A 25,454-nucleotide genomic window follows, 5' to 3' on the forward strand; every position below is an offset into this window, starting at 1 on the left:
TAACAACCTCACACCAAGAATCAGAGCACTAATCATTATTTTGAGAAATAATAGATTGTTAGCAAAAAACTTAAAAAACTGCTACGTTAAAAAAAAAAATTAAATGACAGATTAAGAAGAAAAAGCATAGATTCTTTCTCCACAAACAAACAGCAGATGAATGCAGAACTCCACACCTTTTCCAGATGTTTTTATTTGCCGACCTCTGGACCTCTATCATACCACATTGCCTTAACATAACAGGTAACAATTTCACATTTAATTCCACCGCGACCTGTCCCCTTAAACTTGTATGTACATGTAATCAAAATTAAGTCATGACAATAATGAAAGTTTTTCTATCATGCTACAATGTCCTCTAATGCATAGTTTGGACCGAAGGGCTTCGTGTTTCAGCCCTTCATTTGAGGATTCTTGTGTGTTTGTGTATGTCCACTTGTTGTTTCCTTTTTGAGTGAATGAGGATGAATGTTAAAAATAGCTAAGGGTTCACAAGTGATGTGCAAGAGTCCTCCACCTAATGCACGTTACCCTGATTCAGAGAACAGCCCTCTGCTGGCCTCCACTCTAGCCAACCTGTAGGTCAATCAGAACATAGATGATTGGCAATAACTCTCTGTTCATTTGTTTGTGAGGAAAACAGTCCACAGCATTACATTTACCTTCTTAATAACAGCATTCAACTGTTTCTCCCCTGTGCAGTAAACATACACGGCGTCGGTCCATCCGAACAATATCCACATTAAATTTTCATGCCATTTAAATACGTTTTCATCTTTTTTTTCTACAATCTCGTAATCAACACCTACATATTGTAACATATACAATGAATATCTGTGAAAACAGCTCTTCCTGAGAAAGATATGTAGTTGATAAGAGTTTCAGTTTCTTCGGATACAAACAAACTAAATAAGGCGAGTAAAGATTGTCTGATAATGTGTGCTGCGTTTGTGCCTCTGAAAGTGTTTAAAAAATGTTTGTGATTGTTGCTCAGAGCCGGCCTTTTTTCTTTTTCTTTACTCCTCGGTCCACGTCCTTTTTCGAGACAGAAAACCTGGAGGAACGAGAGCTCAATATTGCACAGTCCCACGATCCAAACGTTCCAGTTGTGGAGAATATGAGATTGTGCTCATCATGTGGTCACTGTTGTGCACTCATTTGTCGGTGGGAAGCCCTTGAAAAATTAATGTTGCAGCCATGTGTGAACTTCTGTCTCCTCCTGCCGTACAATTGTGAAAATGTCAGAGGCGGGCTTGAGAGCAATGAGGGTTGAGGGCATTGGTATACTGTATTTAAAAACCTACCTTTATATTAAGGATAGGTGACTTTTTTTATAATCCTAAAAGACTTCTCAAACTTTATGTTTTATCTTCTGGATGCCAAACTTGAACCAGGTTCCTCGACATCAATACAGCACCAGCAATTGTCCTCAATAGTTAATATAATATGACCGCAATTGTTGTTGTTTTTTCATCAGTAAATAGTAGAAAATACCAGTTTGTAACTCGTGTGTAACTAACACTGTATCTCTGCCGCTGGAGCTCATTTAAAGAGGGCAGGGTTGGTCCTTATAGCTGCTTTGTGCTCCGTCAGCAGGTGAATGGGACTGACGTGTGGCTGTTCACACCAAAAGATCCACCGCCCAGTTTCTGTAAATGAACGGGATCCTGTTCCCGTAAAAGCTCAGATTTCTCCATTCAATAATCAAAGTCCCGTTCACTCAGTTTTCTCTCTTGTCCACTTGATCATAGTCTCTGGCGATCGATAGAGGAATATTAGTTTTGCGTACATGTCTTCCTCCAGGTCCAGCTCGCCCGTCTCTCTCACCAGGAAGATGTCTGTGCACAGCTTGAGGATGCGGTCCACGTTGGGAAGCTCCTCGAACATGATGGTGTGGGAGATGCCGCTGAAGAACTCACGCACAAACTTCCCGATGACCAGGACCACCGAGGCGTACAGGCCCATGATGCTAGATAGGGAAGAGAGAGGGTTGGGGGGAGGAGTTAGAGGGTTCAGGTCAGTTATATGTGTTGAAATAACAACAGGATAGTAAGTGTAAAAGTGTTCTAAGACTCAAATACTTGGATTTAAATACCCTGCATGGGCCCTCGAAATGTAAAAATTATACAGCTATCACCATCAAAAAACAAAAATCATATATTTTTTAAAGATGTTAAACATGGTTTTGTGTTGCTGCTGCTATATCCTGTCAATTACCCTGCAACCCCTCAGATTTATCTCGCGACCCATTGTTTGGGAATCGCTGTTTATTGATTGGTTCTCATAACAAATGTAAATTCAAATCACCATGAAAATAAATTGAAAATACAATCAAAAAGCGTACGTACCCATATCCTGCCAGAAAGCCCAGACTGGGCGGGCTGACTTGGTCACTGAACACGTAGAGCTCCAGGCCTGCGTCAAACGTCTTCACACTCCCTCTCTTTTTTATAAAGCCGAGCTCTGTCTGGTTGACGACCCACCACTCCTGGCTCTGATTGGTGGCATCCTTATTCCGCATTAGGGTCAAGGTCATGTTACACATCTTGTCTTCCTCTACAAAGATGGAGAATGAGATGATAAAGTTTTATCATTATTTTTTTTATTTTTTTTAAAAGGACAAATCAACAAGAAATTGTTGGTAAAATGTTTCCTGTGACTGACAAATTTGAAACACATTTTTAAATTTACGAATGTACCATTTTACATAATATCTCCTTTTGCGGAAAAAAAGCTGTATTTTAAAAACAACTATTTCTTCAAAGCATCTACAGCATGTGTACAATTTGAGTGTGGTTTTGAAAATGTTCAGATTACTCTTATATACTGTATAAATACACACACAGCAAAGTCAAAAATGTTAAAATCCAAAACCTAGTGGCTTTAAATATTACTACAACTCAAAGCTTTATATTCCTCCAAGCATCAAACGGATCTGTGTTGCCTGTTGTCACCAAATCAAGCAAAGACAATTTGAAAAAAAAGGCAGTCAGAGACTCAGAGTCAGTCCAGTCCACACAGTGATAAAGATGTCGACCTTCACCTTCATAAAGATGTGAAATAGGCTTGGCATCTGAGTCACTCGGGGCTCGGATGTATCGAGGGAAGATATTTGTCAGTTTCCTGCAGAGGAAGATATTTATTGGAGCAGAAAAACAAAAACATTTTTTTTTTTACTCAAAGCTCTGTATTATTGTAGGTGTCTCATATGACTGATACAAGAATTTGGCACCTGATAATCACGTCAGGGCAGCGGAAATAATCAAAGGAGAAAGTAAGTCGCTGATATACTCACACTTGTGTTTTTGTTCCCGTTCCTCTTAGGAGCATTATGAGATCCATCTTTGTTTTTTTGTCAAGCACAGTCACTCTTTTTCCAGACGCTGTCTCAGCCTTAGCGCCAAGACTGAGGTTTCTGTGATCACAACAAGAATATAGAGAAGTATAAAGAATTTCACATCATGAAACTGCAGCTGTCTATAAACATATATTTAAAAAGTATTAATTAATTATTTATCTTAATTGTTATTATAAATGTAGCTGTATATAGAGTTTGGTAAATAAACAAGTCCCAACCAGCACACAGGAGTGTTTAGTGATGGAGTTAAGTTTATCTTTTGACCTGCTCCCCTTGACTACCAGTGTTTGAGCTAAACTAATCTGGATGAGCGACTTGTCCATCTCTATATCAAAAAGACACACACAGTTACAGGAATGGTTTCTGTTGCCTTTTCTTGAGCCGCAGAGTGATTTATTATCTGAGATGGTGCTAGATAACTTGCTGTTTGAAGACCGCAGTGCATTAATGTGGTGACGTAGGGACGAGCGAGGGGACTGCTAACTGCAGTAACTGACAGGAAGTTAGCTAAAAGAACCATTACGCTTACACTACAGCACCTTTAACTACAGTAGTTGAAAATTAAATTTACTAAGTTAAATTTCTCCACTGGTTACAAATCAGAAAAAAAATGGCAGACTCAACAAGCGTACATTGTGAATGGACAACATGAGGATAAGGATGTTTGGTGATATTTTGTCATTGCGTACCTTTGCACAGACCAGGACACAGTGATGGGGAAATCCTCATCTGTGCCCAACATCTCTATGAGGTTTCCTCTGCTGGGCGGACTGATGGTCCACAGAGAGTTGGAGTTTCCTTTCAGCTCTGCGATGATCAGGTCTTCTGGCATGTAGCCCTCCAGCCACTGCAAGGCATCCTAACCGCGCCACAAACACAATATATTAGGATTCAGATAGTAAGTAGATTTTACTGAACCGTTTCAGCTTAATAAATGATTAAAACATTTTATTTAAAGATGTCTAGGTCTTAAAGCCTCTCTGTGTACAATGCCATAGTGATTTGGCTCAACGGAGGGCAGTGTTGGTCAGTCCATCCCCCACTTTGGTTCAGTATGGAAGCCAGGAACATGTATGCAAAACTGTTTTTGATTCCGCCAACCCCTGATCACAATACAATAAAAACTCATGATTTTTATGTGTTATTTGTATGTAGTATTTCTTGTACTCACATCGTCACCATTATACTTTCTCATAAAACTTGCAAACTCGGATGGTGTCACGTTCTGCAGTTGTTTTTGCTGGGCGCTCATGGTGAAGATGGGCTGCAAAAAGAGGACAATTTATTTCAGTCATTATACTGTATATTAAGTCATATTATTGCGAATTAGGTTTTATTTATTACGTTCTGTAGCGAGAGGTATCTGGTCTTTATTTCAGTGACTGCACTGAATCTTCCCCGCATACACCATCAAACACTGCTGCTAGGATACTCACACAGCCTAGAAAAACAATGATCATAATCCTCTGGCTTCCCCCTCGCAAACGAACAGTAATCACACAAACTGATCCAAAAAGTGCTTCTTCAAAACATCCAAACAAGGATCTAGCTTAACCTTCAAATGAATCACAGGTTTAATTCTATTTGAAGGCTTCCCAGGCAGGATTTCATTTAATCTTGAAAGGACTTGGCTCTAGGCAGAGAATCTCTCTGATCTGTTGTTATTTCAGTTTCGCATTGGTTTGACAGTCAAGCATTTGGCAAGCTTTGTTTTTTTATTTGATTTATTTTTGACCAAAGAAACTGTGTCCTGACCTGAAAGCCAGCCAAGGTGATTTCAAAGGAAACATCCAGCGGTGTGTTGACCACTCCCACTACAGACTTAACGAGGGACATGAAGAGCAGAGGGAACCAGATGATGCAGATCAGCAGCACCACGATCATCCCTCCCATCCCGTACTTCACCACCTTCTTCTTCTTCTGGCCTCGCGGCTGAGGATACCGCTGCAAAAGGATCGGATACGGCAAGATGAGACGTATTATTTGACCTGAATAGTAGGATCAATATTATTGCTAATTCATGAGATTTACCACACACTTATAATGCAACTCCAAAAGAATCCTATCAGCACTAAATATACTGCTTTTAATAAAATGTATTGTATTTTTTTCATAATAATACAAAATTTGATGTAACCCAGCTGGCATTTAAAGGGTTAATCTTTAAAATAAAATACGAATAGGGTTTGTAAGGTAAAGCCAGAAGTTGGAAAATAAAAAGTATAAAACAAAAATTGAAAAATACATTCATATCATTTTTATATTCATATCAATCCTAAAATGTGGGTATATTGTAGGCCATTAAGAATGTTTTTTAAAGGATGCACTGAAGGTGGAAAGATCTACTTCAACAAATCACAAAAGTAAATTTCATCAAGAATTCCAGCATGACAGACTTTGGCTCTTCAAACACTAATGCCAAAATGATGAAGACCTTCTCGGACTCTCTCCAGCACTTGAGGATGAAGATGTGAGCGTAGATGTCTTCCACACAGATCCAGCTGGACAGAGACAGCGAGGTGTCCGTCCAAACCCAGTCCATCACGGCCCGCAGCTCCGTCAGGAACGGCACCAGGCGGAAACTACACACAACACACACATTTGAATTATTCTGACGGGAGACAAAAATCAAATTTGACATTTTTTATTCAGAAAATCCTGCTCATGAATTTGTTAATTTTGTTCAAGAGAAGGGCAGGCGTAACAGGTTACATGTTTAACTCATGTTAGTTTTCATTACTATGCAGCACTTATATTCTGTATAATTTTCCCTGCAAATCTCAGCCAAACATAAAAAATTATATCACAATTATCATACCATCATAACCACAGTTTAAATCATTATTTTGTATTAATTAATTGTTGAGTCGAAAATTTTCATCACAAGAATGCAGTGAAAAGTCTGTAAAAGAACAGAAAATGTTAAGTATGTTTGCTTTACCTATGAGTATGATACAACCGTTGATTAATCATTGTAACACTAGAAGTGAAATTAAACTTGAATATTGACACATTAAAATGCAATCTTTGACGCCCCTTTTAACAAATATCTGCCATTCATTCCATTCAAACCCCCTACATGACCTGAAATGATCCTTCCCCTGTGTGACTCACCCTTGGAACAGGAAGAGGTTGACATAATTATAGCTCTTGGTGAGGAAGTTTCCCAGGACGCGGGTGGGATAACCGCAACGGATCTGATAGGCCGACAGGCCGAAGTAAATGCACTTGACAAAATACCACATCTGAGCGACCATGTTCTCACTGAAACGCCTGTGAGGTGAAGAGAAGAGAGGATAGTACTTTGGTTCTTCTTCTTCATCTATAGGCAGTAAATGGACTTTTAAAAAAAAGGTTTTGCAAACATAGTAGCTTGACTACAAAGCTAAATAGGAATAAATAAGTTGCTTTACACTGTAAAACATCTAGAATCAAACTTGGTTTTAAACAAAACATGCTTACTCAAGACGCTTAATCACTTTAGATTTAATATCAAACATATCTCATTCATATGCATTCAAGATATTTTTTAGTTCTTACTTTTCTGTGACTGCCGGCAGGATAAAGAACATCCAGAAGTGTATGCCAAAGACCAGGATGACCTGGAAGACGACTTTGCCCATGACGGACTTTCTGAGGTAGAGGGCGCGGTCCACCACCATGGTCCCAAACTGGATCAGCACCATGACAAGGAACGGCCCCGGAACCTGGTCCTCAGATAGGGACGATGTGATGTCTGCTGCTGAGTGTTTCTAAATGGGATTATACACGGATGTTCACTTGGTCAGAATTTAATTTCTGGATTCACTATGTATATATACACTGCTGTTAAACAAAATCTGGTAGTTGAAAAGGGAAAACATTTTAATCTAAATCTAAATTTTCTATAAAAAAAAACCTACACCAAAGGCCCAGAATCCAAACACAATGATGATGAAGTCCACCGTGTCAGCGAGGAACATGAGCACATAGACGTCTGTGACGGCGCTGTAGTCCGGATGGATCAAGTTATAGAAGAACTGCCTTATGGGAATGTAGATCTCCATGAAGCTGCAAAGAAACAATAAGAGAGATATAATGTTATTACTAGAGAAGACACAGGTGGAAAGAGCCCAGGTGGATTGTGAGCTGTTTCGGAAAGCAAAAACAGTATCAGTATTTCAAGAACTGGTTAATTTAGAGATTTTTGGGCTATTTTGCTTCCTCAACACGTCTACTTTCATACAAGTATGAATAAAAGGTCAACCATGTACATGTTGGTGTTTATTTTACTAAACCTTGTCGGTTTACATCTCTTTATTTCTCCTATACAACCATCTTTAACGGCCGTTTTTTTCAATACTCTTAACCAAAAATTTCTATTTCTAACTTCTTATTCTGAGAAAAACGTAAATTGTTCAATTGCTTTTCAGTTACTGTCCAGACCTAATATCTCAGAAACCACTTGTTCCACTACTGTAATTAAATTTAGAACAATAACAATAACAGCACTTAAATTACACTGATCGGTCTAACGGGAACGCTGTAATTAAAGGTCTATATTTAGACCTTTTTTCTGTATTGCTGATATGATTTTCCGCCATGCATCTTCCATTATTCGGCCATAAAAACTAGCAGTTCTCATCAATGCCCTCATAAAGTTACACACAGTGTGATCATAGTCCGGTTGTTGGCCAGTGAGTAGCCATGAGTGGAGGTTAAGATACAGAAAAAAAAAATCTGCTTATTCGCATCATTGTACCACTTTATGAAGAGAGCTTTTCCTTTGAAGAGCTGCTCCCTCAGCTTCTCCAGCAGCATCTGTTTGCGGGTCTTCTGCTGGACGCTGGCCTCGCTGCCGTCCTTGCGGCTGCTGTTGTGGGACGTCGTGCTTCCTGGGGAAACAATTTACATTTCGTCTTGTAAATGAACCGTGACCGGGCGCTGACTCACTGATGCAGCCGGAAATCCACAAACACAGTTTATTTTTTTTATTTAACCTTTATTTTTCCAGATAAAACATTAAGAACAGTTTCTTATTTACAATATTGATCTGGTCCAAGAGGCCCCACTAGGAGTAAAGGTATAAATAACAAATACACAAGCATGACTCACTTAGACAAATATAAAACGGATGTACAAATGCACAGCCTATGTACAGTAACAAAATAGAAAACACTAAAGCACTAAAAACTAGTCGGGACGGGCGTAGAGGTCTGGACAGGGTGTAATAAATAAGAAACAACACAAAAATTAAACGAATGTATGCGTGTGTGCGTGCGAGCATGTGTATGCGAGCGGATGCATGTGAAAAAAAAAAAAAAAAAAAAAAAAAAAAAAAAATTAAGATGTGTCAATGATATATTGTGTGTGAAGGGTGTATGCAAGTGAGAAACACTGGAATCAACAGGAGCAGGGGGGGTCTACTAAAGCAATGTTAAGTTTCTGCTTGAAGGCAGACTGTGAAGTAAACGCTGTAAGTTTGAGGGTGTCTTGAATGTTGTTCCAGTCAAAAGCTGCTGCAAAATGAAAGGAGTTTCGGCCGAAGGTAGTCCTGGTGAGTGGGTTACTGAGTTTGATAAGCTCAGATGATCTTGTGCGGTAAGTGCTTCTGGAGAGGTGGAGAAGGGAGGAAAGGTAAGACGGTGTCTTGCCCAGGAGTGTCTTATAAATAAACTGGAGCCAATGTCGGAGTCGGCGGGTTTGGAGGGAGGGCCAGTCCACCAGTTTGAAAAGTTCGCAGTGGTGTGTATGAAAGGGAGCATTGGTGGCAAAGCGGATAGCTGAATGGTGAAGAACGTCCAGTTTGTGTAGCGCTGTTTTTGAAGCCATTTTATAGATTGTATCACCATAGTCAAGGATGGGCAGGATGGTCATTTTTACAAGTGTAAGTTTAGCAGAGCGTGTGAAGGATGCTTTGTTCCGGAAGAGAAAGGCCAATCTGGCTTTCACTTTAGTCTGAATATTGTTGATATGGACGGAGAATGAAAGGGAAGAGTCCAGCCAAAGCCCTAGGTATTTGTAGGACTTGACAAACTCCAGTTCGGAGTTGTCAGCGCAAAGGATCTTGGGTGGGCTGGAAGTGTTGTTTTTCCGATCGAAAAGTATGCATTTTGTCTTTTTAGAGTTGAGCCGTAGATGGAGGTTGTGGAAAGAGTGCTCAATAGAAGTGAGACTGTCCTGAAGAGTGGAGGCTGCGGAGCAGAGAGAAGGGCCAGATGCGTACAGGATAGTGTCATCAGCATAAAGGTGGATGCTGGAGCTGCCTGCAGCCTTGGCCACATCGTTAATATAGATGGAAAAGAGCATAGGCCCCAAGATTGATCCCTGAGGCACCCCTTTAGTAATAACTAGTGGCTCCGACAGAATGTTCTCTGTCTTGACCTGTTGGATTCTGTTAGTCAGGTAGCTGGCAAACCAGTTGCAACAGGTGGGGGATAAACCAATGCTAGAGAGCCTACTCAAAAGGGTCATGTGATCAACTGAATCAAATGCCTTGGCTAGGTCTATAAAGCTGGCAATACAGACCTGCTTGTTGTCCAAGTCAGTAATGATGTCGTCAAGGACCTTAAGTGTGGCTGTGATGCATCCATGGCCAGAACGAAACCCAGATTGAAGATCAGACAAAATGTGATTTGTGGTAAGAAAAAAATTCAGTTGTTTGAGGACCAGCTTCTCTAATACTTTAGCCAAGCATGGCAAGATGGAAATAGGCCGGTAGCAATTGGGGTCGGCGCTAGAGCCACCCTTAAAGAGGGGAAATATCAAAGCTGATTTCCAATCAGAAGGGAATGTGGAGAGATGAACGGACAGGTTGAATAACCTTGTGATTGGGTCAGCAATAAGATGAGCGGCGGCTTTGAGAAACTTTGGGTCCAACCCATCAAAGCCAGCAGACTTATTTGGGTCCAATCGGGAAAGTTCATCCCGAACCTCAGAAAATGAGAATGGTTTAAAGGAAAAGCTAGTGGTGATGGAGGGGGAGGGCAAAGTGAGTGGTGGGTCAGCAGAAGTGAAAGCTAGAGTGGAGTTTACAAAGTATTGATTAAAGAGAGAAACCATGCGACACTTGTCGGTAATGACAACCTTATCAAAAACCATGGATGCAGGTAAGCTTGGAGAAGAGAGTTTGTTTTCCATGGACTTAACTGTGGTCCAAAACTTCCTTGCATCAGTCCCACACGTTGTCAGCTTCTCCTTAAAGTAAGAGATTTTGGCTGACCTGATGGCCTGGGTGGATTTGTTCCTGCATTGCCTGAAGGCAAGCCAATCAGCTGGAGACTTAGAGGTTCGAGCTTTTCGCCAAAGATAATTTTTTCGACGAACAAGTTCTGCCAAGTCATGAGAAAACCAAGGGCTAAGGCGATTCTTAATCCGGTATCTTTTCAGTGGGGCGTGTTTATTAATAATAAGGCTGAAAGTGTTCTTAAAGTAAGACCAAGCGTCCTCAATAGTGGTGAATAAGTTGAGTCTCTCCCAGTCTGCGGCAGCAGTGTCATTGAGAAAGGCCTGCATGTCAAGCTTCTTCACACAGCGCTTGGATACAATTACTGGGGGGCGTTTGACTGAAAAACCAGAGCGAACGCAAGCAATGGCACAATGGTCGGCCAAGCTATCGCTGAAAACCCCAGAACGGTAGCTAGAAGGATTATTTGTAAGAATAATGTCGATCAGTGTAGAGGATGAGGGAGATCTAGGGTTGTGTCGAGTGATTTCAGTTATGAGTTGAGTGAGGTTTAAAGCATCAAATTGTTGAGTAACAGTAGCAGGGGGGTTTAGCATATTCCAGTTCAAATCACCCATAAGGATGAATTCAGATGAGATAAATGGGACCAAAAGCTGACTGAGAGTTGTTAGTGTGTCAGCAGGGGCATCAGGTTTTCTGTAGCAAACAGCAACAGAGAGGGTGAAGCGTAAAGACAGTTGTAGCTTGAGCACCAATAATTCAAATTGCTTGGGAACAGACTTGGATAGAGCAACAGTGCAGTTAATATGATCTTTAACATACATGGCTACACCACCTGCTCTAGAGGATCTGTCCTGACGAAAAACATTGTAGCCTGGAATTGAGATTTCCATGTCGGTGGTACTTTTTTTCAACCAGGATTCAGAGATGGCTAGGATATCTGTGTTAACAGTATGTACCCAGGTTTTCAGAACATCAAAATGCCTAAGTAGACTACGAATGTTAACATGTAGGAAACCTAAGGATGTACTTTCACAGAAGTTTTCAAAAGTCAAGTTAGATGCAGTGGGCATAACAGGAGGTTCAGAAATTGTCAGGTTAAGAACAGTAGGAGTATCTATAACTACAGAAGGTCCTGGATTAGGATGTACATTGCCAGAGATGAAAAGCATGAGAATGATTAACATGCGCTTGAGAATAGTACCAGAGCAGTGATGTTGTTTACATGTGCCAGATATATTATTCATAATCAATGGGAGAGGGACAAACAATTGATTAAGAAACATGAGTGAGTAAAGTGGAGTAAGATGAGTTACCCGCATAGTAGGAAGTCCAACAAACTTAGTGATCCAGTGAGAAGGGACATCTCTGTGCAACAGGTGAAAGTCCTGTGTGCAACTACCCTGGGGCAGAATAGCAGGCTTGACTGAGTGCACATTAGTAGGCCCAGTAGAATGAGCCTGCGCTTGCAGCAGGATGATGAAAAGCAAAGTCCAGAGGGCAAATGGAGATTTACTGAGAAGGCGCATGATTACGCCAGAAGACAGGGCTGGTGGAGGTCAGCAGGCCAGAGGAAGCTAGTAGCCTGCTGGTAACAAGCTACTGTAGAGGCCAGGCAGGTGGCTGGAGGCTGGATGCTAGTAGGCCATGCAGGTGGCTGGAGGCTTGATGCTAGCAGGCCAGGCAGGTGGCTGGAGGCTGGATGCTAGCAGGCCAGGCAGGTGGCTGGAGGCTGGATGCTAGTAGGCCATGCAGGTGGCTGGAGGCTGGATGCTAGTAGGCCAGGCAGGTGGCTGGAGTCCGGATGCTAGCAGGCCATGCAGGTGGCTGGAGGCTGGAGGCTTGATGCTAGCAGGCCATGCAGGTGGCTGGAAGCTGGGTGCTAGTAGGCCAGGCAGGTGGCTGGAGTCCGGATGCTAGCAGGCCATGCAGGTGGCTGGAAGCTGGGTGCTAGTAGGCCAGGCAGGTGGCTGGAGTCCGGATGCTAGCAGGCCATGCAGGTGGCTGGAAGCTGGGTGCTAGTAGGCCAGGCAGGTGGCTGGAGGCTGGATGCTAGCAGGCCATGCAGGTGGCTGGAGGCTGGAGGCTTGATGCTAGCAGGCCATGCAGGTGGCTGGAAGCTGGGTGCTAGTAGGCCAGGCAGGTGGCTGGAGGCTGGATGCTAGCTGCTGCTGCTCCGGCATGGGCTACTCCTGCATGCAGCCGGGGCTTGGAGAAGCTAACAGAGCCTGGGCAAAATGTTTGTTAGCCTTGAGATGCTAGCAGATGCTGGGTGGATTGCCTTAGTTTTCACTTTTCAGGAACCACGTAGTCCGTATTCGATTAAAAATTATTTCACTTAAAATCCAGTGTGGTCAGTAGTAGATGATACAAAAAAATTCAGTAACCTAAAAACAAGGGTCAAGGCTAGACCAGAGGAAATGTTGTTTTTTTGATATAATCTTAACAGATTCCTTCTATTTAATATTATTGTTGTGGTTATAATTTTTCAAAGATGAAAAAGACGAAATGACACATCACTATCACAGCTTCTTTTTCTTAAGTGACTAAGAATAACCTTCAGTGTTTGTTTATTCTAGCAGCTTCTTTGTTCGAAAGCGGTAGTGTTTTCACGAAACCAGCGCCCAAGTGCTTGATGGGGGCATGTGCATTTGTTTTGGAAGTGAGAGAAAGAGAGGCCGCAGGATGCAGCGCAATGAACTATGTATTAATATGTGACAATGTTAGATTAACAATGGTAATATGACAATGGTGAAGCAAAGTTAACTTTGATTTAGTAATGCTGTAAATCAATTTATCCAAGTTGGCGAAGATTCATCACCAGCAAAGGCATTAATAATAACTATATAAAAGAAAACATTATTTTTGGTCTCCTTTGCTGTTACAGGTCATTTATAATCATCAGAGGAAAACATTTGACTGTTTCATAAACATTTAAGAGTTCCTTGTCGTCAATTCAAGTGAATATTATTAGTTGGCAACGTTTCCAATTCATTTATCCTTTGAACCATTTGTCTAATCAGCATAAGGTAACAGACAATAGAGAAGTTTCTTCACCTCTCTTGGACCTTGCAGAGGAGTGCATAGATCGGTGAGAGATGTGCGAGCCTCCGCTGGAGCTCTTGCGACGCTGGTAGGTCTGCTGCTGAGGGTATTGCACTTGGACGTGTCCGGAATCGATGGAAGTCCCGAAGTTTAAAGACCTTAAAGAATGAGTGGAGCCTCTGACCTCGTTGAACAGTGAGGATGCCGGTTCAGAATCCCTCTCACTCTCCTCCTTTCCCTCGTCCTCTGACTCACTCTGACGACACGACTGCTTCCTTTCTTTGGGGTCGTCCTCGTCCCATAGACCGTGGCACTGGAGATGGAAACGGGAGGCAAAATGCAAAGGGATATGATTGAGCTACAGTGTGTGTGTGTGTGTGTGTGTGTGTGTGTGTGTGTGTGTGTGTGTGTGTGTGTGTGTGTGTGTTTATGGTAATGAAGGAACATATATTTCAATGCACACTATTGGTCTTCTAGTCTGCACGATAGTATAGCTCTTTAAATAGACGATGGCACCTATTTCTCTCTAAGAAGATTTAATTATAAATACTCTTTTTTATATTTTTAAGGTTTATTTATTTCTTAGGTTATGTTATTTCTATGTGTATTGTGTGCACAATCTGGCCAAAGCAAATTCCTTGTATGTGAGACCGCACTTGGCAACAAAAAGAAAACGATTCTGATTCTGATGTCACAGCATGTGCAATACTTATTATAAGGATTAATCCATTGTTATACAATGTTTTGCTCCGGATATTCTGTGTCTGCAGCAGGTACCTTCAGAATGGACCTGTGGAAGAAGAGAGCCAGTAACTGGACCAGGTCGTAGTGAACGTAGCCGTCCTTCTTCTCCACTCCGATGATGTTGGGCGGGTGATACGGTTTGTTCTTATCGATCTTGTTCTGGTTGAAGGGGAAGAAGCCAAACTGGAAGAAGTACTTGATGACGATCGTGACCTGGGAGGCAAAACAATATGAATGTCAGTGAAGCTGTCGGCACCATGTGGAGGTTTCGTAATGCATAAGGAGAGACTTTCTAGAACAATTATGTCACAAAATAAGTCAATTCCAATGTTACTCCTAGACCGCAATGCAGTTATCTGTGCATTAAGTGACAATGAGGAACTTTTAGTTCTTGTTGATTCTAGCTGCCCCTTTGGACACAAGCAGTAGTGTTTTTACGACACCAGCGCCTGTTGTCCTAAAGATCTTTGGTAGTTTGTGCTGGCGGAGCATCCATTTGTTTTTTACTGGTCATTTATAATCATCAGAGGAAAAATTTGACTGTTTCATGAACATTTAAAAGTCCCTCATAATCTCTTTAATAGTTGTAAACGATGCCTAGTGCTGATGGATATTAATAGTTAATATCAGTCAAAAAGTGAATATAAATACGACAACACTTTTCTCTAAAAGTTTCCTGTGCTTGTTTTAACTTTCCACCATTCACAGATAATGCAGCAACAACTTTGTCAAGGTGTGTTCTAGAACTTTTTGAGAATGACTTTGATTATATTTCTTCAAAAATCTGCAAATGTTTTTTAAAAGTTGATGTTTTGTAAAATGCCATCTTGGTGTGAGAGTGCACCTCAGTATAGACGATAGCAGTCATCCAGTAGCGTTTGCTGGGCCTTGGCACAGACAGCATGGCCCAGAGGAAGATGGAGATGGGCAGGACCAGAGTGACGCAGGAGGCCGACACCATGTGGTTGATGATGATGACCAGGAAGCACACCATCTCTGAATGGGCCACCAGCATGTTGTAGAGCGCGTAGAACAGCTGCAGGATCAGAGGCTGCTTCTGGTAGAAGTTTTCCGACTGATCCAACTCCTCATCGTAAAACATCCTGGATAGACACAGAGACAAAGTGTTATTCTGTCTCTATAATGTGTCAAAATTAAATGTAAAGTTATGATTTAAATCAGATAATATTTGTTAAATAGCATAACAACTAATTTAAAAATCTAAGGAACTAGGTGCTGTATTTAGAATGATTGAGATCAGTGGCATATACAGATTCTTTAAGAGGCAGGGGTGAAAAATGCCCGGTGCCTAATCATGGCGCCATTTCAGATCAAAAATCGCAAACCACTGCTTAAGATGAATCTGCAGCATCTGAGAGAAATGACTGTAGATCCTTTAGTTGTTGTTGTTGTACTCACTTGTTGAGCAGCAGTTCGCTGGCGGTCAGCTCCGTGGTCATAGAGGGCAGCATGATGTCAGACCTGCTGTCATAGTGGCTGTCTGTTGACATCAACATGCGCCTCTTCCTCATGTCCTTGTCGCTCTCGTCGTCGGTGACCTCCAGCCGGTCAAAGCTCACCGCTTTGCTGTAGCTGGGAGGAACGTCTGCGTCAGACGTTTTGGAAGCATCTGTGTCGGGCGTGTAGAGCAGCCCCACCCGCCCCGAGTCCTGCTGCTCTGCCCCGTCCTCACTCTCTGTTATCAAGTCTTTCTCCGGGGCAGATTCTGCCTCCTCCGGCCTGAGGGAGGGGCCCTCATCTGGGCCAAAAGACTCCCAAACAACCTCTTCTCTCTCTGGGTAATTTGGTACCTCGACTCCCTCCTCTCCATCCAGTCTATCCTGGAATTCACCTGCCACTATGGAGAAGATAGACATTTTCAAAGGGGCCCAGATCAAACAAATGCCTAAAATCATTCGGGGTTGAACAAACTGGGGTAGTTGCTGCAATTGCTTTTTAACAATGTATGGACTACATGCGCTTTTTTAGCCCTTCCAACCTTATTACCATGATATCTTCCATGTGTTTTATGTTTTGATTTCATGTTTATTTATTGTATGATGTTTTTAACTACTGAATGCAAAACAAATTCCCCTACGGGGACATTAAAGATTATCTTATCAAGTCAAAAAGAATCAAATCAAATCAAATTACCCTCTCCCTCCTGTTCTTCATATCTTGGTTCTCCATCGCTCCAGGCTCCGGCCTCGGCCCCCTGACCCTCCTCTAGATGTCTGGTTTCCCGGGGAACCTGTTGCTTGTCTTCCCCCTGATCTGCCTCGTCCTCCACTTCTTCTATGATGTCTGTGGTGCCCTGTCTGGAGTACAGCATGACAGACTGGGTCGGCTCGCTGCAGGGGAAGAAAAAAGCCGAGATTGAGTCAAATTGTGTTCAGTTTGTGTCGAGCTGTTGGGAAAAAATCGGAAAAACTGGAGAAACCTTTAAGAGGTTGTAATAAGAAAAAGAAAAAGAAAAAGAAAGGCAATATCCGAGGAGGAACCATTTTCCATATTTCCCCCACTGTTATTGGGAGAAAACCTGTTCAGAATAAAAAAAATAACGAGATGAATACCTTCTGAAACTTTTTGAAGTTATGACAGGATGTAACAAACAAATTGGTTTAGTAAAGTCATGCAATGATTCAGTCGGAAAAAAAGGGAAAAAAGGAGATGCAATGACAGAGACAATAATAATGTAACACAAGTGTGAGTATGGGGGGTGCAGTGGCCAAGCACCTGGACATGTAGCTGCTGCAGCTGTCCACTGATGAATTGGACTCCAGGTTGTACATCTTACGCAGCTTAGGCCTGGCGCGCTCACTGGTTTTGGGAATGCACTCTGGCATCCCGTCCAGGTCTTCCAGGGTGGATTGGCGAGAAAACAGTGTGGTTGCCTCAGTGAAGGCACTGAGAGGTGATGAGAGTGACAGATGAAATGGTTAGTGATGAGATGGGATCTATGTTAGGTCACACAAACGGGAGATCCCCTGTGTAAATAAAGCATTTCAAACTTTTTTTTATGTCACATGAAAATAAAAGCATGAGATGCAGCGAAATTGAGGATGAAATGACTCCATATGAAAAGGAATATTATTGAGGAATATCAATAAATAGCTGCCATATACACCTTATGACAAAACCTTGTACATTTCACACTTACCTTTACACGTATCTAGCTGGAGTTTTAGTTTTATCAGCCTGTCTATACATCTGTCCACACTGATACAATGGGGGTGAACAGCAAAGGTTTCAAGTTGCACACAGCTAAGATATGGAGAGTCAACAGCACTTCTCCTTACATAAAAAATGTCCCGGTTACTAAGAGGAAAAGTTATGACCTTATGTCATAAAAAATCCAAACCCATTTTCTTTTGCATTAAAGTGCTAAAATATTTGGGTTCCAATTGCCCATTTCACATTTGCTCAACCTTTAAACCTGAAAACAAATGTATTTTTTTCAGTTTATTACCTATAAGTTCAGAAGAAGCAATATGTCTAGCTAGCTAGCTGTCCAGCTACATCTGTAAACTATTGGTGTTTTTGTCTATCTCACCACTGGTAACCTAAACTATTTGAATGATGGGGACTCATTTGGTCTCCGATCCCGCAGTGTATACCTGGACATGCTGTCCCTGGAGTTAGTGGAGTCCTGGCTCTCCATGCGGCAGCCACCTCTCCTCCTGCGGACCCTGCTGGAGCCCGAGGCCGACTCGTCCTCACTCAGCTGGTCCAAACTGGCCTCTCTGGACATGTTGAGCCTCATGGCCTTCTGGTAGTAGACTTGGATACTCTCTCTGGAAGGCACGTTACCCTGAAGGAGGAGAGCAGGGGATCACAAGCTGGTTCTCATAGACACACCCATGTCCTTCAATTCAAGGTGGAGTCAGAGATTGTCGAGAACACTTATTGTCCAAATCTCCTCATGATCCATTACCTGTCCGTGCTGTGTGTGCACTGAAAAAACAGAAGCCTAGGCTCTGTAAATGGATATGGAAAGCAAATGGCAAGAACCTACCAACCGTAGCTAGTAACAATACATATCCGTTTACACAGACTAGGCTGTGTACTAACACCTGATTTGTTTTCACACACACAGTACGGACTGGTAGTGGATCATGTGGAGATATTCACTTATATTGACAAGTATTCTACAGAATTGCTGACTTCACCTTTAATTTGTAAATTATTAAGACAAAGATAAATTCTAATCATAAACTGCTATTATAACTAAAAGGTAACTCTCTTTACCTTTTTGACCTCCCTGGTCAGCATGCAGCGCTCTATTCTCAGCACAGTGGAGATGTCGATGTATTCTCTGCACACGTCGTTCATCCACTTGGTGAAGCTGTCCACCGTGGTCTGGAACAGCACCCAGGTGAACTTTATGATGTTGAAGACTCGCTTGATGATGTTATCTGAAAATACCACACGAAAGAAAAGAAATGTTACAATTTCAAAACCCAAGTCACATAAAAAAAATATAGGCTGCTAATGGCAGTGACTTTCTTCTTGCAAAAAAAGTTATGCTAGGGGAAAAATATAGCAGTGTCCATATCCAACACTACAGAATTTAATTTAGCCGAGAACATGAATCAGTGTAGCCTAGATTGATGGAATACAGAAAGCCTTTAGTTTTTTTTTAGCTAATGACTTTGTGAGGGATCTTTTCCATAATTTTTACACATTGTTTAACTCAATAATAAGATGCTTAAATCATTAAATTATCACCCCTCAACCCACCCATTCACTTAAAGTATCCAGGCTCTTTATGGTTATATTTCTAATTTAGCATCTTGTGCTGAAGTATTGAGGAACTTTAACAGCATTCATTACCACATTTTCCTTTTAGAAAGAAACTCACCTGGACCACTAGACTTCTTGTTCTCCTCTCCTTTTTCTTGGTCGTCTGAGAGCTCGCCAACCTCTATGGTCACATGACCTGCTGAAGTATAGTAAAACATCCTCAGTTGAACTACTTTTACTGATAATAGTTTTATTCTATGTGCCTTTTTAATCTCTAGAATTTGCTCACCATCTTTTTTGCTTTTTCTGTGTCTTACTCCTTTGGTATATTTCTTCCAAAACTTGCGTTTCTCTTTGGCTCGCGCCTTCAGAGCTGCTTTGGGGTCTGTGATCCAAGCGTGATAGAGAAACTGGGGAACAGAGAGAAGGAGTTTAGTAATATGTGAAGAAAGGAGTCACTGAGGCAGAGTATGCAAGAACAACGAGAAAAACAAAAAATGAAACACCAAAAAAATGACAAATCATGTCACTTAAGATAACTGCTCTATATACCATTTATGCAACATCAAGAAAGCTTCAAAACAGTTTAATCAAAAGCCCAGTAATAACTTAAAAGAAGGATGAATACCTCATATTCCAAGTGATCTACTGCCTATCTCAAGCAAGTTTGTATTCTCTCCGTTAGTCAAGAATTACAACACAATGGACACAAACGATTTCCTTTGCCAGAGATAAGGCCACTTATCTGCTAGTGCTAATATTGTTTTGGTGCTTGATTATAACTTAGAAATGCACTGACTTCAAAGCAGTAGACCACAAGAAAAGGTTTAAAACATACAAACATACAAAACGCATAATACAACCAATAACACCACCAATACCACTTCAGAACAAAGCCCATGCATCCACTTAAGGCCAGACAACAACATGCGGAATAGCAAAAGGTCATTACATCTCCATTCAAAACACCATCACTGTAGTGTGTGAATGTGTTAAATATACACCAAACACGAGCAGGAGAGGCAGTTTGCTGTTTATCAGAGCAGGAGACGTTCACACAGAAAGCAGGCTGTGTTAGCTTAGTGGGGGTGAGTACCTTGCCTGCCTTGACTACATACTGCAGCACTGTTTTAGGCAGCTTAATGATAGACTTGGGCAAAGCCAGAACAGCAGAGACAAACTTCCCGATAGCTCGCTACAGAGGGACAACAGAGTGGGAGAGGGTTAGTAGAAAAGGATTTCATATTAGTAGAAACAAGAGAGGTTATTAACTGTGTTAGTGTGTCAGTGAAGAGGAGAGGGTTTTGTAGTCCAGGATACTGTGCGGGTGAACATAGACATTTAAGTGTTAGTATACAGTTGCAGATGAAAAGTACAGTACATTTCAGGGAAAATACTGTATTTTATACTATTATCTGTCAGCTGCAGTTATTTTTCCAGATGTAGATTAAAAATATATATACACTGTAATGTTTTCATATATTTATAAGATTACAAAATATTAAACAGTATATATATATATATATATATATATTTTTTTAAATAAGCTTATAAAATACATTGTTAATAATTATTTCTAATATATTTAAGTTTATTTTTCGACTGGGAACAGTGCTTTGTCTGGACCCTTTGGCACATTTCGGATGTCTATGAGTAGTTCCCATTTCTCACATGCTTTCATTTTTCATAATTGTTTGAACTACATTGAATGCATGTTAAGTTCTGCAGTTAAAAGTAGCTGCACCCCGAGGAGCTATAACAGTTGAAATTTGCATTCACAGTGATGCATAGGGTTTAACAGTGTAATATAATAATAATGCAAGTTATAATAATACATCACAGAGGACATTTTACTGCTGATTCGTACTTTTACTTAGAGAGACTACGAGGAACTCTAAAATGTTCATGAAACTGTCTCATTTTTCCTCTGATGATCATAAATGACCTATAACAGCAAACAGGACCATCAGCGAAAAGAACGCTATATTTATATAGTATTAATTAATTAATTTGCTCGGGTACTAAGCAGAACTAAACAGTACAAAATCAAAATATCCTTTGCTTCACCAACATATTAACATTATTAATCTCACAGTCACATATAAATACATTACCTCATCGCAACACATCCTGAAAATCTTTCTATTACAAATGCACACACTGGCAAAGATCTGAGATATTTTGGATATTTTCCCACCACTGGACACAGTAATTGTAATGCAGTATGAAGTACAATATTTCCCTTTAAGATATAAAGCAAAACAAAATCGAAATATAAAAAAAAAAAAAGTGTACTTGGAAGACCTTCAACACTGCACAGTATTTAGGTAAATATACGTTGCTATTATCTACCTCTGAATGAAACATCCTCAGCCTTCATAAAAACATACATAAAGTGATAGACTCATTTTGAACCGAGACTGATGGGAAAACAAGCCACGAATTGAAGTCACCTGAAACGCAGACTTTTTGGGCAGCTCGTCATCTTTTTTCTCCTCCTCCTCCTCTTCCTCCTCACTGTCAGTTTCAAACAAGTAATAGTCTCCACTTCTAACCACTGAGGGGTGAAGAAGGTAAAGTCTAGTTACATTCACTCAAACAGGCAGGGAAATCATTCATCGTTTTTACACACAAATTTTTTGCAAATGAGGCTTCAGAAGAGCGTTTCTCTTGCCGAAAGAAAGCTGCAGGAAAACCAAACCACTTACCATTAAATTATACCTTTTTCACAACAAATCAAACATTTACGTTTAACTACAGTGTCTAGAACTAGTCGGGAAACAGATACACTTATATAACATCCAAGACATGAGAGAATGTCACAGAAAATGCAGAAAACACACACACAAATGTTAGTATGGCTGGTATAAACTATGAGCACAAAGCACAATGAAGAATGTCTCTATCAAAGATTCCTATTCTAGGAGTCGCCTTTAAGCTACTTGACAAGAGCCAGTGGCTCCAGTCTGCAGTCGTATATATATAGTACTTAAGTATTAGAAGCAATGTTATAGACGAGGCTGACTTATGTCCTTGAACAGAACCGCAGTGGGCGGGAGGTGAGGGAGGATGCTGGGACGTGGAGATGAAATATCAAATGACAAAATGGAGAAATCATTTTTAAAATGTCATGTGGGGGGTTGGAGTATGTATGACATGAGACATGAGTTCAAACCAAACAGGCAAACCACTGTATTGACTCAGAAAGATGCTGGTATTTTTTTTATATACCACATTTGATATTTTAAGATATTTTGTCCAATTGTTCTTGCTATTTTAATATTGTGTTGGCTAAAAACCTGTTCGGTGCCCATGTCTACAGGCAAAGAATGAACAAACCCTCCATCCTTTATTCCAGTACTGAGAATAAAGGCGAGTCGGCTTCATGTCTTTGCATGAAAATGTTTGACAATCGAGTGATTCCCTTCTGTGGGCTCTGTAGGTGAGACCGATGGTGAACTTTATGTTTTAAACAATGTCGAGTACAAACCTCCAGCCATTGGTCATTTTCTAGTTTCCTCATTGCGTCTTTTTAAGGCAGCCCTGCTCTAGCTTTACAAATACTGACTCGGTTTTATATATCATCTTAAAACTGAAGTACCCCTCCACACACACACTCAAGTGTACAGTTACAATGTGCAGTTTCCTTTATATTTTGTAATTTTCTTTTTATCCCGTGCAATTTCTTTTATCATGGCTAATTTCATTTTAATATATATTTTTATCAAGTTCAATTTATTTTATTATGTGTAATGTATTGTATAAAAGGGCATGTGCACTACTCATGGCTTGTGCAATTTCCTCTCAACCGATTTTAATTTTATTTTTACTGCTCTAAAGTACAATGGTTGTGTTGTTAGTCCTCTATTGAATTGAACTGTCTGTCGTTATGCACTGATTGATTGATTGATGTTTACAGTATTGTTTATATGCAGCTTTTTTCAGCACAAAGACAAAATGCCTTTGGGACAATAAAAATGTATCTTATCTCATAAGAGCTACCGGTTACAAGGGCCCCTTAAATAGAGACAGAAAATGACCAAAGTCTGGATTCAAAGTCAGAAGCTACTGTTGGTGCCTTCAGAGCCCTGGCGCAGTACGGGAATCCTCAGCGTTCTGGTCAAGGACACAAGGGCCAATCAGAGTGGAGGAAGAGAAAAAGGGGGTTGAGTGATCAACCTACTGGAAGCATGGTCAACCCACGGCCTCCACCACTGCTTTTTTTTGGTCTTGGCTTTCGTTCGCTGTGCTCCTACAATTTGACAAATACAGCAATGCAACAGTTTGTAAGAAAATTGATCTTTTTTTTCAAACTTCAAGGCATAAATATATATATATATATATACTGTATATATATTTTTTTACTCCATTATAATGGCTGCTCTTTTAGATCAATGACAATACATCATTACAGAACACATATTAACGATTTGATCATTACACTCTCACCCATCTTCTTTGAGCACTAGTATCAATCACATCATCTCTACACCAACTTTTCTAACATTGACTTCACATAGGGGCGCGGCCAGCCCCTCATCATACCGTCATCCTCCTCCTCCTCGGGCGGGACTAGGGTCTGTCCCTCTCCAGACTCCTGTGCCATGCTCAGCATCCGCTCCTTGCCCCTCTTAAACTTTTGCTGCCTCACCTTAATGCGCTCCATCCTGATTGGATCAGAGAGACAGTGAAGAGACACGGGGTATCGACACAAGAGGGCACATTGTGTACGGCTTAAAAGACCATCCGTAAACACATCCAGGCTTCGTATGGAAATGAGTGTACGTTATGTAACAGCGGAGTGCTCATTATAGTGGTGTGAGTGGATGTTATCAGAGCTTACGGGTAACTCCTTAGGTAACTGTGTGTGTAAGTGGTGGAAATACATTGTCTTTATGCAGTATGATGAAGTGAGAGATGGCTTCCTGGAAACGTACAGGCGGAGCCAGCGGTTGATTTTATTTCAGAACCTTTTTCTGAATAGTGTTTACTTACTTATGGATTATATTAAGCCTAATGAGACTCTTTAAATATCATAAATATTAACCTATAAAATGAAAATGTCAAAACTTACCCTTGTATTGCATATTGTACGCTAACACTCAAACAACAGATATTACACTAAATGGGACAGAAATGAAATATTTGGAATCTCACTGTCTCTTCAGCTGCTCCACAGATTTGCGCTCCTCCTCCAGTCTGGCTCTCACCGCCTTCACTATAGTCGCCTGGAAAAGCTCCGCCCCTCTGAAATGTTCAGATCAAGTATTAAAACAGTTTAACCGTGGGAAGGTTTAATCCAACCTTACTGTTTAAAAAAAACCATTTCAAGCATTTCACACGACTCATTAATGGCTACGCTGATTCCATATTTATCTGATCATCACTTAACTATAACAAGGAAGTGGATCACAAAGGAGCCAAGCTCTCCTTAAGTTTCTTTAATTTTCTGATGTGCAAATTGTGGCTAGGGGTTTTGTAAGAAAATACAGAAAATACACAAAGCCGCTAAGCTGACAACATACCCAAGAGCAAATCTCTTTATTCATACATTTTAACCTCCAATAGAATAAAAACTAGCCTGGTACAAAAACATTCACCCCCCTCAGTGTTGTCATGGAGATATTACCTAAACATACAGACTAGAATGTTTTGTACCAGGCCTTAAATTGGTTTAACAATGCTGTGAAAACGGCCAATTTAACATGAGGGTCAATTAGAAATTGCTCTGTTTTGAAACCTGCCCCTAGTGGCCACTCGGTGAACTGTATTTTGTGTCACTTCCGCATTGGATGCTGGTAGAACTCGCTTTGGTTGGGGCTTGGTTTACCTTGACGCGAGGATCTGTGATGCTCTGATGTCAGCGACCACGTGGAGGAAGTAGTAACTCATGAAGACTCTTCTCTGCAGCAGCAGGAAGGCGAAACAGATACTGTCCCAGATGATCCCCGCCTCGTTGCCAGGCAGCTCACAGCCCTGAGTAGCAGCTGGAATAAACAGGACAACATTTTACTTAAGTTTTTTTTTAATTATTATTATTTGATTAGATTTAACTATAGATTTGTTTATTACCAATGTAATGAATTAGTCGAAGCAAATTTGTTAGTGTGTGATGAGGTTCTGATTGTCCGTCTGATTGTGATCAATTCTCTACTGATTGTGTTAGGCACTAAATGTAAGTTAAAGTAAGTTGCTCAGTTGGATTAAGATGCAGAACTAAATTTGTTCTATGAGTGAAAAGCGGTTTGAGTGAAAAGCACACAAACCGGAAGGGTCAATCCCTAACTTAACATGCTGCATATAACTGATATCTAGCAAAAATGAAGAAAGCGTGCTCCATCTAATGTTGAAGGGGGACGTCCACCTTATTGTGAAAGTATTTTGTATTACCTATTTAGT

At 40.9% G+C, this 25,454-nt stretch overlaps 1 protein-coding gene across 2 annotated transcripts in view; it reads right to left on the reverse strand.

The window, feature by feature from the left end:
- Positions 1–195: 195 nt before the first annotated feature.
- Positions 196–25,454, reverse strand: part of piezo2b (piezo-type mechanosensitive ion channel component 2b) — an 84,830-nt gene continuing 59,571 nt past the window's right edge. Inside the window, exons 27-53 of one of the 2 annotated variants that reach the window (XM_080034233.1) lie at positions 24,886–25,042; positions 24,213–24,302; positions 23,601–23,722; positions 23,239–23,307; positions 21,509–21,612; positions 19,345–19,465; positions 19,174–19,254; positions 18,561–18,727; positions 17,930–18,123; positions 17,049–17,219; positions 16,467–16,663; positions 15,732–16,170; positions 15,157–15,415; positions 14,346–14,525; positions 13,581–13,881; positions 8,100–8,232; positions 7,261–7,408; positions 6,899–7,110; positions 6,473–6,631; positions 5,793–5,940; positions 5,114–5,302; positions 4,530–4,622; positions 4,048–4,217; positions 3,296–3,415; positions 3,044–3,123; positions 2,349–2,556; positions 196–1,969 (exon numbers count right to left, since the gene is read on the reverse strand). In XM_080034233.1, the coding sequence (XP_079890359.1) occupies positions 1,717–1,969; positions 2,349–2,556; positions 3,044–3,123; positions 3,296–3,415; positions 4,048–4,217; positions 4,530–4,622; positions 5,114–5,302; positions 5,793–5,940; positions 6,473–6,631; positions 6,899–7,110; positions 7,261–7,408; positions 8,100–8,232; positions 13,581–13,881; positions 14,346–14,525; positions 15,157–15,415; positions 15,732–16,170; positions 16,467–16,663; positions 17,049–17,219; positions 17,930–18,123; positions 18,561–18,727; positions 19,174–19,254; positions 19,345–19,465; positions 21,509–21,612; positions 23,239–23,307; positions 23,601–23,722; positions 24,213–24,302; positions 24,886–25,042 (4,565 nt within the window). In that variant the 3' untranslated portion in view covers positions 196–1,716. The remainder of the gene's footprint in view (positions 1,970–2,348; positions 2,557–3,043; positions 3,124–3,295; positions 3,416–4,047; positions 4,218–4,529; positions 4,623–5,113; positions 5,303–5,792; positions 5,941–6,472; positions 6,632–6,898; positions 7,111–7,260; positions 7,409–8,099; positions 8,233–13,580; positions 13,882–14,345; positions 14,526–15,156; positions 15,416–15,731; positions 16,171–16,466; positions 16,664–17,048; positions 17,220–17,929; positions 18,124–18,560; positions 18,728–19,173; positions 19,255–19,344; positions 19,466–21,508; positions 21,613–23,238; positions 23,308–23,600; positions 23,723–24,212; positions 24,303–24,885; positions 25,043–25,454) is intronic. The other variant, XM_080034234.1, reaches the window with a different exon arrangement.

The sequence above is a fragment of the Ammodytes marinus genome (assembly GCF_949987685.1).
Source record: "Ammodytes marinus genome assembly, chromosome: 9".
Classification (NCBI taxonomy): Eukaryota; Metazoa; Chordata; class Actinopteri; order Uranoscopiformes; family Ammodytidae; genus Ammodytes; species Ammodytes marinus.